We start from the raw sequence: 18,521 nt of genomic DNA, 5'->3' as shown, positions 1-18,521 counted from the left end.
TAAGCATTAAGAGGTTTTTATGGTTGATAAAACCCGTGGGTTTTTTAATTCGAACCCTGCCCCATAAGTCATTGAATTCCCCTTGGAATCACGCATTTCGAAGATGACAGCTGCTTTGAATTCATGTGTATGTTAAGATGTGATAATGCAATTAAGTAATATTTGCCATGAGCTGTTTGGGTCAATTTCATTCATGCATTATAATGTTTTCAGGTATAATATAACCCATGGAATCGAATATTAGTACCGCGCGCTTAGGCAAAGAATTTATGCTCTAATAGTGAAAGCGCTTATAACAATTTCTAGCAATCATGCGTGTTCAAATAGATCATGGATTTTACACTATTCTCTAACCAAATATTTGGGTTTAAAGCATAGCGCCGATCACGTGGTTCCCCTTACAAGTTGTCTTTCCCTCTGAACTCCGTGTTTAGCTTGGCGAAAGCTAGTGGGCATCACAATTTCTAGCAATCATGCGTGTTCAAATAGATCATGGAATTTACACTATTCTCTATCCAAATATTTGGGTTTAAAGCATAGCGCCGATCACGTGGTTCCCCTTACAAGTTGTCTTTCCCTCTGAACTCCGTGTTTAGCTTGGCGAAAGCTAGTGGGCATCACAATTTCTAGCAATCATGCGTGTTCAAATAGATCATGGAATTTACACTATTCTCTAACCAAATATTTGGGTTTAAAGCATAGTGCCGATCACGTGGTTCCCCTTACAACTTGTCTTTCCCTCTGAACTCCGTGTTTAGCTTGGCGAAAGCTAGTGGGCATCACAATTTCTAGCAATCATGCGTGTTCAAATAGATCATGGAATTTACATTATTCTCTAACCAAATGTTTGGACTTAAAGCATAGCGCCGATCACGTGGTTCCCCTTACAACTTGTCTTTCACTCTGAACTCCGTGTTTAGCTTGGCGAAAGCTAGTGGGCATCACAATTTCTAGCAATCATGCGTGTTCAAATAGATCATGGAATTTACACTATTCTCTAACCAAATATTTGGGTTTAAAGCATAGCGCCGATCACGTGGTTCCCCTTACAACTTGTCTTTCCCTCTGAACTCCGTGTTTAGCTTGTCGACGGCTTTTGTGGGCGGGATTTGTAAGTGCACTTATAAATCCCGCCCACAAATGCCTCCTGCCTTCGCCTTGTAGGGGAACCACGTGACCCAAACTTCATTATTATATTTTGTGCTACAGACGTTTCCTGTAGAGATGTTTTGGGTCCTTTTATTGCATTCAATGTTAAAAATTGCACATAAATGATGTTAATTTAATGTGAAATTGTTCGATCTTAGGTAGAGGAGTTGAAAACGACAAAATGAGTCACAGCTCATCTCAGGACCACATTTTAAAATCTAGTAAAGAAGATGTTGCTGATGGGAATGAGGAAGATGCCTCTTCATCATCTTCAGCTTCTCCATCAAGGTTATCGAGTCATGTCAGGTAAAAACTGAAATATGTTAATCGTAATAAGCTTATGCAGGGTTGCCACGGGTCAGGGTTAACCTGGAAAAGTCAGGGAATTCAAAAATGGGCCGAAAAAGTCAGGGAAAAGTCATGAATTTTAAAAAGTTTCAGAAAAGTCAGGGAATTTGATTAATTCTGAGGATAAGTCTTTATTGACAGAGTAATGAAAGTTTCTCCTCGAATCCTCTCTTAACACAGAGTGAACTCTAGAGCAATCCTTAAAAATGCTGTCTAGAATTGTTTTTATAAAGTAATTGCCTTCAAAAAAATCTGTTAGACTGTTATATAGCTAAAAATGTTTCTTATTCATTTTGGTGTAACAAATACATTGGAACACTAACTAAAAAGGTCTGGGAAAATCTCTGAAAAAGGTCGGGGAAAATATCGGAAAAGGGTCGGGGAAAATATCGGAAAAAGGTCGGGGAAAATATCAGAAAAAGGTCGGGGAAAATATCAGAAAAAGGTCGGAGAAAATCTCAGAAAAAGGTCTGGGAAAATCTCAGAAAAAGGTCGGGGGAAAATCTCAGAAAAAGGTCGGGGAAAATATCGGAAAAAGGCGGGGAAAATCTCAGAAAAAGGTCGGGGGAAAATCTCAGAAAAAGGTCGGGGGAAAATCTCAGAAAAAGGTCGGGGGAAAATCTCAGAAAAAGGTCGGGGGAAAATCTCAGAAAAAGGTCGGGGGAAAATCTCAGAAAAAGGTCGGGGGAAAATCTCAGAAAAAGGTCTGGGAAAATATCAGAAAAAGGTCTGGGAAAATATCAGAAAAAGGTCGCGGAAAATATCAGAAAAAGGTCGGGGAAAATCTCAGAAAAAGGTCGGGGAAAATCTCAGAAAAAGGTCTGGGAAAATCTCTGAAAAAGGTCTGAGAATATCTCTGAAAAAGGTCTGGGAAAATCAATGAAAAAGGTCTGAGAATATCTCGGAAAAAGGTCGGGGAAAATCTCGGAAAAAGGTCGGGGAAAATCTCGGAAAAAGGTCGGGGAAAATCTCGGAAAAAGGTCGGGGAAAATCTCGGAAAAAGGTCGGGGAAAATCTCGGAAAAAGGTCGGGGAAAATCTCGGAAAAAGGTCGGGGAAAATCTCGGAAAAAGGTCGGGGAAAATCTCGGAAAAAGGTCGGGGAAAATATCGGAAAAAGGTCGGGGAAAATATCGGAAAAAGGTCGGGGAAAATATCGGAAAAAGGTCGGGGAAAATATCGGAAAAAGGTCGGGGAAAATATCGGTAAAAGGTCGGGGAAAACCTGGAAAAGTCAGGGAATTTGGTTCTGAAAATTCCGTGGCAGCCCTGTTATGTACATTGGAAAGTTGTTTGGTTGGTTGGAAGTTTGTTACCAGAAGAAATTTTTTTTTATTTCACTATATTTTCAGATCTCATTCCTTGCCTTTCAATAAAGGATCTGTTGTCAGATTCGATAAACTGACCAAAGACGAAGTCAAAGACCTTTTAGTTTGTTTTTTGTACATAGTGAAAAATTTAAATGAAGGTATAAGTCTGTCTACCTTGTTTGAATTAAGTTTTTTAACATTAGTTTAATTACTGAATTATTATCATTTTTTTTATTTTATCCAATCAGATGTCTTGATAGGATGGTGGCTTCGGTGCAGTGAAACAGATACTCTTAATTTTTTTAATATATTGGAGTCAGTATATAACTTTTTAAAACAACAATAATGCATAGTGATACCATGAGTTTATAAGTGATATGTTCCATCCATAAGTATGATTTACTACTGAGAGATTTATAGCTCGAGCTAGTTCCAGAACGACAAGCGAGAATTGCAGGCTACACTCGGTGGTTAATTTTGAAGTCCATCTAGGTCCTGTTTAGTCTGCATTACTAAGCCTTTGACAGCGCCTCAGCTGGCGTCGCTTTACCCTGAATCTATGACCTACCTACGTCACTCACTTCATGACAAGCTCCAGTTTGTAACCAGTGACAATTCGAGAACGACAAGCGAGAATTGCAGACTACACTCGGTTAATTTTGCAGTCCATCTAGGCCTAGTCCTATTTAGTTTGCACTAAGCCTTTGACTGGGCCTCACCAGGCGTATGTTGCTTTACCTCGAATCTATGACGTTTCACCTACGTCACTTCACGACAAGCTCTCAGTAACCAGTGGCAATTCGAGAACGACAAGCGAGAATTGAAGTCCTACACTCGGTGGTTAATTTTGAAGTCCATCTAGTCCTATTTTGTCTGTACTAAGCCTTTGACTGGGCCTCACCAGGCGTATGTTGCTTTACCTCGAATCTATGACGTTTCACCTACGTCACTTCACGACAAGCTCTCACCGGAGCCTACGTTAATCAAGGCCCGCGCATAGTGTTCTGGCTATGGGCGGCATTGAGAGTACGCGCCTGCTTGTTTTTGCACTTGATTCTCGAAAGGGGCGCTTTTAGATAGTAAATGTCAAGGGATCTTCCATTTATTTCAATTTGTTGAGCGGGAAGATTAGAGGGATCGTACATAAAAATGTTTGGACTAAAATATTTATTTAAATATAGGAAAGTCATGCATTTCTTATATATTATTATAATAATTATTAAAAAGATGATAAAATTTATAATAATAACAATTAGAAAGAAAAAATTTATAATAATTATTATTAGAAAGAAAAAATTTATAATAATAATTATTAGAAAGAAAAAATTTATAATAATAATTATTAGAAAGAAAAAATTTATAATAATTATTATTAGAAAGAAAAAATTTATAATAATTATTATTAGAAAGATAAAATTTATAATTACTAAATTAGAAAGATAAAATTTATAATAATTATTATTAGAAAGATAAAATTTATAATTACTAAATTAGAAAGATAAAATTTATAATTATTAAACTAGAAAGATAATAAATATCATATTATTAATAGAAAGATGAAAATCATGTTATTTTTATTAGAAAGTTAAAATAATTATAAGAGATAAAATAATAACTATGTAAGAAATACAATATTTATAATTATGCCCTTTCCACCCAGCTGTTATAACGCTCCAGGCAGTTTACGCGCCTTGTTCTCTCCCTCTGAGCCCTCTCTCCCCGTACGAAACATGATTTGGATTGCGACACGTGTTCCAATCACCCGCGAAAAGCAGATTTTAAATTTAAAACCGTAATCCTAAGAGCGCACCAAGCGGCGACAAGCGGCGAACCAAAATGCCAAAAATAAATCCTCGAAAGCTAGGATGCGCGGGCCTTGATTAACGTAGGCTCCGCTCTCACTAACCAGTGACAATTTGAGAACGACAAGCGAGAATTGCAGACTACACTCGGTGGTTAATTTTGAAGTCCATCTAGGCCTAGTCCTATTTAGTTTGCACTAAGCCTTTGACTGCGCCTCAGCTGGCGTCGCTTTACCTCGAATCTATGACCTACCTCCCTCACTTCATGACAAGCTCCAGTTTCTAAGTTACCAGTGACAAACTTATAGAATGAACATATCTTATGAACTTATATGGTGATGGTAACTGAACCAGAAACATTTTTCTCTTGCAGAATATGTCTTCATCAGTTCCAGTACCTTGGCAAAAAGCAAATAGGTGTAGGATCAGGGTTGGATAGGGACCAGTTTAGGTTTGTAAATTGAATTTGCCTTCATTATAATTATAATTTACAATTTATATATTTTAAAGCAAAGCGCGGGTCACGTGGTTCCCCTACTAGTTGACTTTCCTCCTGGACTCCGGGTTTAGCTTGACTAAGGCTAGTGGGCGGGATTTATAAATGGACTTATAAATTCCGCCCACAAATGGGATCCTCCTGCCTTCGCCAAGCCGAAACTGGAGTTTGTAAGGAAAGTCACCTTATAGGGGAACCACTTGACCCGTGATTTGCTTTCAAGTTATTTGATTACCAATGGTTAAATACGCAGAACGCGGACATTATGCGGAAGTGGTAATGTTGAATCCAGTGGCACTGTTCCAACTACAACTGCCAGTTCCAATAAAGCAATGACACTACCTGCTAGAACAGCACCGCCTTCTTTCAATCAAAGGTGTAACAGCACTTACAGTGAAACACCGACTAAAAGTAAGAACGAGACTGTTTTGTATCTTTATAAACATAGAGCAGACGACAGGAGTTAAACGCGTGTAAACACTATAACTTTATTAGTGATATGTTCCATAAGTATGACCCTTCCTATGCTTCGAAATGCTACTGAGAGGCTTACAGCTCGAGCTAGTTCGAGAACAAGCGAGAATTGACTGGTCTCGGTTAATTTTGCAGTCCATCTAGTCCTATTTAGTCTGCATTACTAAGCCTTTGACAGCGCCTCACCAGGCGTCGTTTTACCCTGAATCTATGACCTACCTCACTCACTTCATGATAAGCTCCAGTTTGTAACCAGTGACAAGCTGCCAGTTTGTAACCGGTGACAAGCTCTAGTTTGTAACTAGTGACAAGCTCCCGTTTGTAACTAGTGACAAGCTCCCGTTTGTAACCAGTGACAAGCTGCCAGTTTGTAACCAGTGACAAGCTGCCAGTTTGTAACCAGTGACAAGCTGCCAGTTTGTAACCAGTGACAAGCTGCCAGTTTTTAACCAGTGACAAGCTGCCAGTTTGTAACCAGTGACAAGCTGCCAGTTTGTAACCAGTGACAAGCTGCCAGTTTGTAACCAGTGACAAGCTGCCAGTTTTTAACCAGTGACAAGCTGCCAGTTTTTAACCAGTGACAAGCTGCCAGTTTGTAACCAGTGACAAGCTGCCAGTTTTTAACCAGTGACAAGCTGCCAGTTTGTAACCAGTGACAAGCTGCCAATTTGTAACCAGTGACAAGCTGCCAGTTTGTAACCGGTGACAAGCTGCCAGTTTGTAACCGGTGACAAGCTGCCAGTTTGTAACCGGTGACAAGCTGCCAGTTTGTAACCGGTGACAAGCTGCCAGTTTGTAACCGGTGACAAGCTGCCAGTTTGTAACCGGTGACAAGCTGCCAATTTGTAACCGGTGACAAGCTGCCAATTTGTAACCGGTGACAAGCTGCCAATTTGTAACCGGTGACAAGCTGCCAATTTGTAACCGGTGACAAGCTGCCAGTTTGTAACCGGTGACAAGCTGCCAATTTGTAACCGGTGGCAAGCTGCCAGTTTGTAACCGGTGACAAGCTGCCAATTTGTAACCAGTGACAAACTTATGGCCAACATCTTATGAACTTATGCATTATTGTGTTGTGTTTGACAATCAAAATGTGGTTTATTTATTAGCACCTTCGTCATCACAAGCAGATATGCTCTTTCGGGCTCTTCTCGAAGCTAACATGGCGACTGAAGTAGGACTGATAACTTTGGATGTCCTGGGTCTTTACGGAACCAGATTCAAACCTCAACTTCTTCATAATGACGGAGAAAACCAAGCCATGAAAAAATTATTCGACATTTATTTGTCGTTTCTACGCGTTGGACAGTCGGAAACTTTAGTCAAACATTTGTTCGCTTCGTTGCGGGCCATGCTCAATCATTACCCAGTCGCCCTCTTTCAAGGAAACGCTAACCTTTGTGGGAAACTGTGTTTTCAGGTAAGATAGCTATTTCATTCAAGGAAATTAAAGTTTGGGTGACTAGAGATGTGAAATTACCGTAATTTTTAAAAATAGTAATTTAGGTAATTTACGGTAAATTGCTGGTAAATTACCGTAATTTTTAAAAATAGTACTTTAGGTAATTTACGGTAAATTGCTGGTAAGTTACCGTAGTTTTTAAAAATAGTAATTTAGGTAATTTACGGTAAATTGCTGGTAAGTTACCGTAATTTTTAAAAATAGTAATTTAGGTAATTTACGGTAAATTGCTGGTAGATTACCGTAATTTTTAAAAATAGTAATTTAGGTAATTTACGGTAAACTGCTGGTAAATTACCGTAATTTTTAAAAAATGGTAATTTAGGTAACTTACGGTACATTACTGAAAAATTACTGGTAAATTACCGTAATTTTTAAAATATGGTAAGTTAGGTAATTTACAGTAAATTACTGATAAATTACCGTAATTTTTAAAAAAATGGTAATTTAGGTATTTACGGTAAATTACTAAAACATTACTGGTAAATTACCGTAATTTTTAAAAAATGGTAATTTAGGTAATTTACGGTAAATTACTGAAAAATTACTGGTAAATTACCGTAATTTTTAAAAAATGGTAATTTAGGTAATTTACGGTAAATTACTGAAACATTACTGGTAAATTACCGTAATTTTTAAAAAATTGTAATTTAGGTAATTTACGGTAAATTACTGAAAAAGTACTGGTAAATTACCGTAATTTTTAAAAAATTGTAATTTAGGTAATTTACGGTAAATTACTGAAAAATTACTGGTTAATTACCGTAATTTTTAAAAATGGTAATTTACGATAAATTACTGAAAAATTACTGGTAAATTACCGATTAAAATTTTGAAATTACAAAAATTACCGTAATTTATGGTATTTGATGTTTTAACAGGCTTATTACCGCGGTAATTTTCGGTAAGATATAAATCTGTAATTTACGCGGTATTTGGTAAATTACCGACTCATATCTCTATAGGTGACATAACATGATTGTACCTTAAAAGAACGGCCTTTTTTCTAAATATAATAGGAATCAAATAAAAAGAAACCTTAATGATCTCTTATTATAAAATAATTAGTACATTTAATTAGTCCTAAAAATGATCGAGGGCTACTGCGCTGTCCTTGTGGCGTCTGCTAAATCGAACCTCTCAACCTGTGAGAACTCAACCAGTCCCTTTAGGCGAAAGTGGTTCGATTTAGCAGACGCCACTAAACCAATGGCGGATGGCGCGGTAGTCCGTGATTATTTTTAAGACTAATTAAATGTTAATTACCATTTGTTTTATTTGTTTTTTTATTAGTTATTGAAATGTTGTGATTCGAAGCTTTCAACAATGAGAAACGAAGCGTGCGCCCTTCTTTATTTGCTGATGCGGAGTAATTTTGAATTCACATCGAGAAGAAATCTGACGAGAGTGCATTTGCAGGTAAGATACGCATATTTCAATTTCTAGTTACTGCTATAAATGCGCTTGTTCATCAGACGAAATTTAACGCACTTAGAGCATTTTTGTAGTCAGGACTGAACAAAATGGAAGTAGGAATACTTCTGTGTTCAAATTATGTTCAGCCTCGAAACCCTTGCAAAATTGAACTTAAACCATTAAAGACAGATGGATTAGAATAAACAATGAGATACAGGGCGCGTGTTGTTCTTTTAGGGCAGCGCCTCTCTAGCGCCACGCCGCGACCAATATTGAAACTTTTTCGACTCAAGCCATAACATAAGGCTTATGAGTCGAATTAAGTTTCGGGACTCTCCCGCTAGGGGCGCTGCTGTCAGGCGATGCCATTAGAAGTACGGGGGTTTTAGCTTAGTATTCCAGTCCATCTGTGTTTAATGGGCCTAGCCATGGATTAACTAACGCTAGGGCCATTGTTCACTAACCGTGTTTCCCATGTAATACTGTTCCGAATTATTCCTTGACTCCCCTCTTCATTCCCCCCAATTTATTGGACCAAAACGGATGTAGATATAGCGCCATCTCTCGCCAAAATAAATCGTTTTTGCGGATTTTAAAGATGGCGGTGCCCAATTCCAATTTTAAGCGGGATTTCAATTTTTGACGTCATATTTGGTCCAATTTTCTTATAACTTCCTGTTAGGGATAGTAGCTGCTGCTAGGGGGCGTTTGGAACATGTATACTTTATCTTTTAGGGGGAACGAACTATCCCTAGCGTTAGTTAATCCATGGCCTAGCTTAAAGCAAAGTGCGGGTCCACCAGTCCAGTCGAGTTGACTTTCCTCTTGAATTTCAGTTAATTGTATCTGTCTCGAGACTTCTGGGAGAGGTCATAAGTTTAAACAATTCGAGGTTTCAAGAAAGTCTCTCTATCATTTGTAAATATGCTGATAGTGACAAAGCAATGCAACACACTGGTAAATATAGTCACGCTTTAATTTGATTTGTGGACATGGTACTGTTCCTATAATTAAGCCGATTTTCAAAAATATCTTTAATGAAGGATTCCCTGGAGAAGTGAAGGACTTGACAAAACGGATTAGAACCGTATTAATGGCGACATCTCAGCTAAAAGAACACGAAAACGATGCTGAAATGCTTGTGGAACTCCAGCATTCTTTAGCCAATAGCTACGCAGCCACTCCAGCTTTGAGAGAGACTTGGCTGCAAAGCATGGCTAGAATTCACTTGAAAAGAGGAGATTTCTCTGAGGTAGGCCTCGGCCTAGTAATATCATTTTTAGAGGTGTGCAAATACCACTTCTTGGGTATGAATAGTCGAATACCAAAAATTTTCCTTAGGCCTTGGTAAATTTTTTACTACCAGATTAATCGCGAATAGTTTCCCCTAGTATTCGCCAATAGTTCGGCCTAGTATTCGCCAATAGTTCGGCCTAGTATTCGCGAATAGTTCGGCCTAGTATTCGCGAATAGTTCGGCCTAGTATTCGCGAATAGTTCGGCCTAGTATTCGCGAATAGTTCGGCCTAGTATTCGCGAATAGTTCGGCCTGGTATTCGCGAATAGTTCGGCCTGGTATTCGCGAATAGTTCGGCCTGGTATTCGCGAATAGTTCGGCCTGGTATTCGCGAATAGTTCGGCCTGGTATTCGCGAATAGTTCGGCCTGGTATTCGCGAATAGTTCGGCCTAGTATTCGCGAATAGTTCGGCCTGGTATTCGCGAATAGTTTACCCTAGTATTCGCGAATAGTTTACCCTAGTTTTCGCGAATAGTTCAGCCTAGTATTCGCGAATAGTTCAGCCTAGTATTCGCGAATAGTTCGGCCTGGTGTTCGCGAATAGTTCGGCCTAGTATTCGCGAATAGTTCGGCCTAGTATTCGCGAATAGTTCGGCCTAGTATTCGCGAATAGTTCGATCCTAGTATTCGCGAATAGTTCAGCCTAGTATTCGCGAATAGTTCAGCCTAGTATTCGCGAATAGTTCGGCCTGGTGTTCGCGAATAGTTCGGCCTAGTATTCGCGAATAGTTCGGCCTAGTATTCGCGAATAGTTCGGCCTAGTATTCGCGAATAGTTCGAGCCTAGTATTCGCGAATAGTTCGGCCTGGTGTTCGCGAATAGTTCGGCCTAGTATTCGCGAATAGTTCGGCCTAGTATTCGCGAATAGTTCGGCCTAGTATTCGCGAATAGTTCGGCCTAGTATTCGCGAATAGTTCGGCCTAGTATTCGCGAATAGTTCGAGCCTAGTATTCGCGAATAGTTCGGCCTGGTGTTCGCGAATAGTTCGGCCTAGTATTAGCGAATAGTTCGGCCTAGTATTAGCGAATAGTTCGGCCTAGTATTCGCGAATAGTTCGGCCTAGTATTCGCGAATAGTTCGGCCTAGTATTCGCGAATAGTTCGGCCTAGTATTCGCGAATAGTTCGGCCTAGTATTCGCGAATAGTTCGGCCTAGTATTCGCGAATAGTTCGGCCTAGTATTCGCGAATAGTTCGGCCTAGTATTCGCGAATAGTTCGGCCTAGTATTCGCGAATAGTTCGGCCTAGTATTCGCGAATAGTTCGGCCTAGTATTCGCGAATAGTTCGAGCCTAGTATTCGCGAATAGTTCGAGCCTAGTCTTCGCGAATAGCCCCTGTATTTAAAAATACTGCTCCTCGTTGGTCGCCGAGTATTAATGTCCGAGCACTTTTGTTCCATGCTTTTGTGCCATTTCAGGCTGCGCATTGTTGGTTGCATATGGCAGCGCTAGAAGCCGAGTATCTGAAACATTGGGGAGTATTTCCAGAAGGATGTGAAGTTTTTCGTTCATTTGCCCCAAATATTCCCGAAGATGAAGGTCAACTCAAAGAAGATTATTCGGCACCAGGTGCCGCGGGGATTTCGGGAATTAATGACTTGAACTATACGGAAGTAAGCTGATGTTTTTATTTAGTCTATCGTTTTACCTACTACCTTGCAAGTTATGACAATTACAGGCCTAGTAATTTGAGTTTATGACAATTACATCCCTAGTAATTTGAGTTTATGACAATTACATCCCTAGTAATTTGAGTTTATGACAATTACAGGCCTAGTAATTTGAGTTTATGACAATTACATCCCTAGTAATTTGAGTTTATGACAATTACATCCCTAGTAATTTGAGTTCATGACAATTTCAGGCCTAGTAATTTGAGTTTATGACAATTACATCCCTAGTAATTTGAGTTCATGACAATTTCAGGCCTAGTAATTTGAGTTTATGACAATTACATCCCTAGTAATTTGAGTTCATGACAATTTCAGGCCTAGTAATTTGAGTTTATGACAATTACGGGCCTAGTAATTTGAGTTCATGACAATTTCGGGCCTAGTAATTTGTGTTTATGACAATTACGGGCCTAGTAATTTGAGTTTATGACAATTTCGGGCCTAGTAATTTGAGTTTATGACAATTTCAGGCCTAGTAATTTGAGTTTATGACAATTACAGGCCTAGTAATTTGAGTTTATGACAATTGCAGGCCTAGTAATTTGAGTTTATGGCAATTACGGGCCTAGTAATTTGAGTTTATGGCAATTACGGGCCTAGTAATTTGAGTTTATGGCAATTACGGGCCTAGTAATTTGAGTTTATGACAATTACGGGCCTAGTAATTTGAGTTTATGACAATTACGGGCCTAGTAATTTGAGTTTATGACAATTACGGGCCTAGTAATTTGAGTTTATGACAATTACGGGCCTAGTAATTTGAGTTTATGACAATTACGGGCCTAGTAATTTTGATTAATGAATTTAGGAAACACTTTTGGAGAAACTTAAGCAGTGCGCCGAGCTCTTGCAACAGGCGGAGCGATACGAAGTTATGGCATCGCTGTACAAACTTATCATCCCTATATTTGAAAAGAGGAGGAATTTCGAAGCGCTTTCAAACTGTCACAAGACACTACACGCCGCCTACTCCCGAATATTGGAAGTGACACGATCAGGGAGAAGACTTCTCGGAAGATACTACAGAGTTGTCTGCTTTGGAGAGGTAAGACTCCCATAATGCATTTCTCATGTTTTATTGGGCGTTTTTTTTTTTTTTTTCATTTTGACTGTAAAGAAAGCTAAGCCTAAAAAACTCCTTTATTTTAAGGCGTATTTTGAGGGTGAAAGTGGAAAAGAGTTCATTTACAAGGAGCCTAAAGTGACGTCACTTGCGGAAATCAGTCAAAGGCTGCTGAGACTCTACTCTGAAAAATATGGGAAAGAGTTTGTCAAGTTAATCATGGACTCTGTTCAGGTATGCTTGTAAAATCTAGGGGCCATTGAAGACAGATGGACTGGAAAAATGATAAGCTAAAACTGTCCCTGTTCTTCTAATGGCATCGCCTGTCAGTAGCGCCCCTAGCGGGAGAGTCCCGAAACTTTTCGACTCATAAGCCTTTATTATGTTATGGCTATGGTTTGAGTCGAGAAAGTTCCAATATAGGTCGCGGTGTGGCGCTAGAGAGGCGCTGCCCTAAAAGAACCACGCCCACTATCTCCGTTCAATTCCATCTGTGTAATTAATGAAACGTTTCGGGGAAGGATAGTACACCTGTATTTGAAAATATATTTCAATTGAAGGTTGAAGAGAAAGATTTGGATCCCCGATTCGCTCATATTCAAGTGACACACGTCATTCCTCATTTTGACGAGACTGAGTTCATGGAACGACCAACTGAGTTTGAAAGACAGAATAACATCACGAGATTTATTTATGAAACTCCGTTTACTCGTGATGGTTCTGGGAGAGCTCGTTGTGACGATATTACCAAACAATGGAAAAGACAAACAATATTGACGAGTAAGCCGAAATTACTTTACACCATAAGTTCATAAGATATGTTCCATCCATAAGTTTGTCACTGGAGCTTGTCACGAAATGAGTGAGGTAGGTCATAGATTCGAGGTAAAGCGACGAATGTATTTGGCGCTGTCAAAGGCTTAGTAATGCAGACTAAATAGGACCTAGATGGACTGCAAAAACCGCGTGTTGATAAAAAACAGGGTTCGTACACAACCTGGTTAACCTGGTTAAGTCAGGAATATGGAAAATAGGGGAAAAAGTCAGGGATTTAAAAGTTTATCCTAAAAAGTCAGGGATAGGCCAGGGATTTCCTTTGGTATATCAAAGCATGATTGCTTCGAGCAATGCTAAACATGGGCTGCAGGTGTAATTATGAAGTGGGCTCTGGTAAACACGTACTTAAAATGGTCAGGGATATTGGTGTCAAAATTTGGTCAGGGATTACCTGCAAAAGTCAGGGATTTTCAATCTAAACATTTCGTACGAACCCTGAAAAATGAAAGGAATACTTGGTAAAAGGTCCGACAGCAGTTCATTCGAGTTAGTTCAGTTCTAGCAGCAGCCGATCAAACCAAATTTTCTTACGCAGTCGCGCTGCATCGTAATGGTCAATTGTAGGTTGTCGTTCTCTCAGTAATTGTGACTTGGCAGTACTACGTCACGCTACCTTCCACTAGTACTAAAAAACATACCAGGAGGAGGGGCTTATATAGCTTTCATTCTGTTAAAAAAAAACATACCGTAATGGCGCTGGGGGCGGAGTTAAAGGGACTGTAAAGAAGGCATCGGCGGGTGGGTAAAAATTATTTGAAATACGTCAGAGGCACGTGACCGAGGAGAGGCGTGGTTCAAAGAAGCTTAGTTCCTTTTATTTCGAAAACCACCACTTCATGATTGGAATTGGCGCTGCAATCTCGCGAAAAACAAGGACTAGATGTTAACTAGTCCCACTCCACGAGGAGCCTTTGTATCTTGGCATCACGTGATGTCTGTGACGTATTTCAAATAATTTTTACCCACCCGCCGATGCTTTCTTTGCGGTCCCTTTAAGCCTGAATTGCCAAGTCCTATTCTCTTAGGGTACTTACGGATGGAACATATCACTCATAATCTAATAGATAGTTTTCACACGTGGAGGATTCATACCATTTACACCAGGAGGCCGGGCTATCTGGTGGACAAAAACCAGTCTGCTTTTGTCCTCCAGATAGCCCGGCTTCCTGGTGTAAATGGTATGAATCCTCCACGTGTGAAAACTATCTATTGGACAAAATGTTCTAAAGTTGTTTTACGTCTAAATTTTAGCTACCAAAGCTTTTCCTTATGTGAAAAAACGAATAAGTGTACGATCTAAAGTCATTAAAGACTTGAGCCCGATTGAGGTTGCTGTACAGGAAATGAGTACCAGAGTTGGGGAATTAAGGGAAATTTTGGAATCTTCGCTACCAACTGACGTAAAAAGGCTACAGCTCAAGTTACAAGGAAGTATTTGCGTTCAAGTCAATGCTGGTCCATTGGCTTACGCTAAAGCATTCCTACAGCCTTCGCAAAACAAAACCCTTGATGAGACGGATAAAATGAGTTCAACTTCAACTTCCGCTTCCGCTTCATTGGTGACATCGCAATCCAAGTCTAATGCTCAACCGAAACCAACTTCGGAACAAATATTCAGACTGAAAGAAGTTTATAGGTTTGTAGTTGCATATCTTTATTGCTTACTGCTTCTTTTTTTGCTCTAATTTTCAAACTATATAGACCAATTAGCGGTCTTATTCCTGATCAGCGCCACCTACCCATAGCGGCGACTTTGAGAACTACTGTAATCGTCAAGCCAATTTATTCAGATGTTGCTAAAATCTGGTGACGTCACTGACGGGCACTCTCGGGGTCTTACCAAAAATGACGTCACCTGATTTTAGCGACATCTGATTGGCTTGACGATTACAGTAGTTCTCAAAGTCGCCGCTATGGGTAGGTGGCGCTGATCAGGAATAAGGCTAATTCGGAAATTTAAAATAGAGAAACCAACACATAGGGGTGAGGTCACCATTGGGGTATTCTCCCTCTCGCCAAGAAGCTCCACCAGAGGCCGTGCGAGTTGGTGTAGTCAGGGTTCATACAAACCTGGAAAACCGGGAAAACCTGGAAAAATCAGGGAAATAAATAGTTGACAAAAACCTCAGGGAAAACTCAAGGAAATTTCGAATTTTTAGTAAAATTCAGGGAAATTTCGAATTTTTAGTAAAATTCAGGGAAATTTCGAATTTTTAGTAAAATTCAGGGAAATTTCGAATTTTTAGTAAAATTCAGGGAAATTTAGAATTTTTAGTAAAATTCAGGGAAATTTAGAATTTTTAGTAAAATTCAAGGAAATTTAGAATTTTTAGTAAAATTCAGGGAAATTTCGAATTTTTAGTAAAATTCAGGGAAATTTAGAATTTTTAGTAAAATTCAGGGAAATTTAGAATTTTTAGTAAAATTCAGGGAAATTTAGAATTTTTAGTAAAATTCAGGGAAATTTAGAATTTTTAGTAAAATTCAGGGAAATTTAGAATTTTTAGTAAAATTCAGGGAAATTTAGAATTTTTAGTAAAATTCAGGGAAATTTAGAATTTTTAGTAAAATTCAGGGAAATTTAGAATTTTTAGTAAAATTCAGGGAAATTTAGAATTTTTAGTAAAATTCAGGGAAATTTAGAATTTTTAGTAAAATTCAGGGAAATTTAGAATTTTTAGTAAAATTCAGGGAAATTTAGAATTTTTAGTAAAATTCAGGGAAATTTAGAATTTTTAGTAAAATTCAGGGAAATCAGGGAAATTTGCGTCAAACAGGGACCGAGTAATTAAGCAAAATGTTCATAAAAATACCCTCCATAGGATTAACATTACACTAAACTTTGGAGGCTCATAACTCTGGTTATATTAGAGATACGGGGATGTCCTTTTTATTATGTTATAGTCCTATTTGCCCCCACCCCTCCTTCGTTAAGATTTGCTCCGTAGGATACTCCATATAAGGGAAAAACCCGGAAACTTCAGGGAAGTATATGGGGAAAAACCTGGAAATCTCAGGGAAATTGGTTTCCCAAAAGTTGTATGAACCCTGTTCTTGGCGCCAGGGAGAATTCTCCAATAGTGACCTCGCCCCTGTGTGTTGGTTTCTCTGTTTGTAATAAACGAATTAGTCTATTCCGTTTGAGTAATTTAAAGTTTTGATTGACGTTTTTGTAGTCAATTTGTGGAAGTGTGCGGTGAATCTTTAGACCTGAATGAACGTCTAATTCATTCGGATCAATATGATTATCAGGCTGCCTTACGGGCAACGTACCAAGAGATGGTCCAGGAATTACAGCCATTGTTGCTGCTTGATTATAAGGTATGCCTTAAATGAAGACATTAGTTTTGGTTATAGACCATTAACACAGATAAGCTAAACCAGTCCCCGTTCTTCTTATGGCAACGCCTGTCAGCAGCGCCCCTAGCGGCAGAGTCCCGAAACTTAATTCGACTCATAAGCCTTATATTATGTTATGGCTATGGTTTGAGTCGAAAAAGTTTCAATATTTGTCGCGGGGTGGCGCTGCCCTAAAAGAACCAGGCATGCGCCACCCGTATCTCCATTCCAGTCCATCTTTGCTTATTGGTCTTAGCTCTCGTTAAAAATATGTCTTGGAGCTGTCAATGTATTGAAAACATTCTTGCAGGATCTTAACTGCAGAGATGAACTGCACTCGCAGATGCTGAAGAGAACTTCAATTGAAGTTTTCAACTTTATCAGTGGCTCACCAGGGTCAAGCACTGTGTAGTTATTAAAATACAACCCCCTTTTATACCATAGGTAATTGACGAACGTGTCTTTGTTATATTGGTTCATAAACAGCTGGATAATTGTGATAGTTCAAACTCTGAGGTAAAATGAAACTGTAAAATAGCGATAATTTCATATTTATTATTAGTTTAAAATGAACTTGAACCGCCGCCGAAGAAGAAGTGTAACGATAATGAAATATGCATATAATTGATTTTAATTTTTAGCCTTGTTTTAACAAAAAGATTTATTAATAAATTTTACCATCAACTATTTTGTTTGATTAATTGTGTTGTAATGTCAGGGCCGGATTAAGCAATTTTGCACCTGGGGGGCCGAGATAATGTGCGCCCCTTTAAGTTCAAAAAAAAAAAAGATCGGCAAATGTTGCTAAGGGGCAATAGTTTAACTCAATGCGCCCCCAACAGGCCTTGTGCCCAGGGACCAATGCCCATCCCCCTTTAATCCGGCCCAGGGATCAATGCCCCTCCCCCTTTAATCCGGCCCAGGGATCAATGCCCCTCCCCCTTTAATCCGGCCCAGGGATCAATGCCCCTCCCCCTTTAATCCAGCCCAGGGATCAATGCCCCTCCCCCTTTAATCCGGCCCAGGGATCAATGCCCCTCCCCCTTTAATCCGGCCCAGGGACCAATGCCCCTCCCCCTTTAATCCGGCCCAGGGACCAATGCCCCTCCCCCTTTAATCCGGCCCAGGGATCAATGCCCCTCCCCCTTTAATCCGGCCCAGGGATCAATGCCCCTCCCCCTTTAATCCGGCCCAGGGATCAATGCCCCTCCCCCTTTAATCCGGCCCAGGGATCAATGCCCCTCCCCCTTTAATCCGGCCCAGGGATCAATGCCCCTCCCCCTTTAATCCGGCCCAGGGATCAATGCCCCTCCCCCTTTAATCCGGCCCAGGGATCAATGCCCCTCCCCCTTTAATCCGGCCCAGGGATCAATGCCCCTCCCCCTTTAATCCGGCCCAGGGATCAATGCCCCTCCCCCTTTAATCCGGCCCAGGGATCAATGCCCCTCCCCCTTTAATCCGGCCCAGGGATCAATGCCCCTCCCCCTTTAATCCGGCCCAGGGACCAATGCCCCTCCCCTTTTAATCCGACCCTGGGACCAATGCCCCTCCCCCTTTAATCCGGCCCAGGGACCAATGCCCCTCCCCTTTTAATCCGGCCCAGGGACCAATGCCCCTCCCCCTTTAATCCGACCCTGGGACCAATGCCCCTCCCCCTTTAATCCGGCCCTGGGACCAATGCCCCTCCCCTTTTAATCCGGCCCTGGGACCAATGCCCCTCCCCCTTTAATCCGGCCCAGGGACCAATGCCCCTCCCCCTTTAATCCGGCCCTGGGACCAATGCCCCTCCCCTTTTAATCCGGCCCTGGGACCAATGCCCCTCCCCCTTTAATCCGGCCCAGGGACCAATGCCCCTCCCC

General features: G+C 40.2%; 1 protein-coding gene across 3 annotated transcripts in view; it reads left to right on the top strand.

Moving 5' to 3' along the window:
* Positions 1–17,349, top strand: part of Ziz (dedicator of cytokinesis protein Ziz) — a 45,251-nt gene extending 27,902 nt beyond the window's left edge. For all 3 annotated transcript variants that reach the window (XM_089850037.1, XM_089850036.1, XM_089850035.1), the window contains 16 exons: positions 1,308–1,455; positions 2,847–2,962; positions 3,053–3,119; positions 4,980–5,057; positions 5,356–5,513; positions 6,686–6,996; positions 8,332–8,457; positions 9,291–9,411; positions 9,498–9,706; positions 11,169–11,363; positions 12,232–12,468; positions 12,574–12,720; positions 13,047–13,266; positions 14,575–14,959; positions 16,500–16,644; positions 16,973–17,349. In XM_089850037.1, the coding sequence (XP_089706163.1) occupies positions 1,308–1,455; positions 2,847–2,962; positions 3,053–3,119; positions 4,980–5,057; positions 5,356–5,513; positions 6,686–6,996; positions 8,332–8,457; positions 9,291–9,411; positions 9,498–9,706; positions 11,169–11,363; positions 12,232–12,468; positions 12,574–12,720; positions 13,047–13,266; positions 14,575–14,959; positions 16,500–16,644; positions 16,973–17,074 (2,765 nt within the window). In that variant the 3' untranslated portion in view covers positions 17,075–17,349. The remainder of the gene's footprint in view (positions 1–1,307; positions 1,456–2,846; positions 2,963–3,052; positions 3,120–4,979; positions 5,058–5,355; positions 5,514–6,685; positions 6,997–8,331; positions 8,458–9,290; positions 9,412–9,497; positions 9,707–11,168; positions 11,364–12,231; positions 12,469–12,573; positions 12,721–13,046; positions 13,267–14,574; positions 14,960–16,499; positions 16,645–16,972) is intronic.
* Positions 17,350–18,521: the final 1,172 nt, after the last annotated feature.

This window comes from Phalangium opilio, unplaced genomic scaffold, assembly GCF_054372755.1.
Source record: "Phalangium opilio isolate 3A_F unplaced genomic scaffold, DU_Popi_V2 ptg000089l_1, whole genome shotgun sequence".
NCBI lineage: Eukaryota > Metazoa > Arthropoda > Arachnida > Opiliones > Phalangiidae > Phalangium > Phalangium opilio.
The sequence above is the reverse complement of the archived record's forward strand: the minus strand, read 5'-3'. Positions and strand labels throughout refer to the sequence as shown.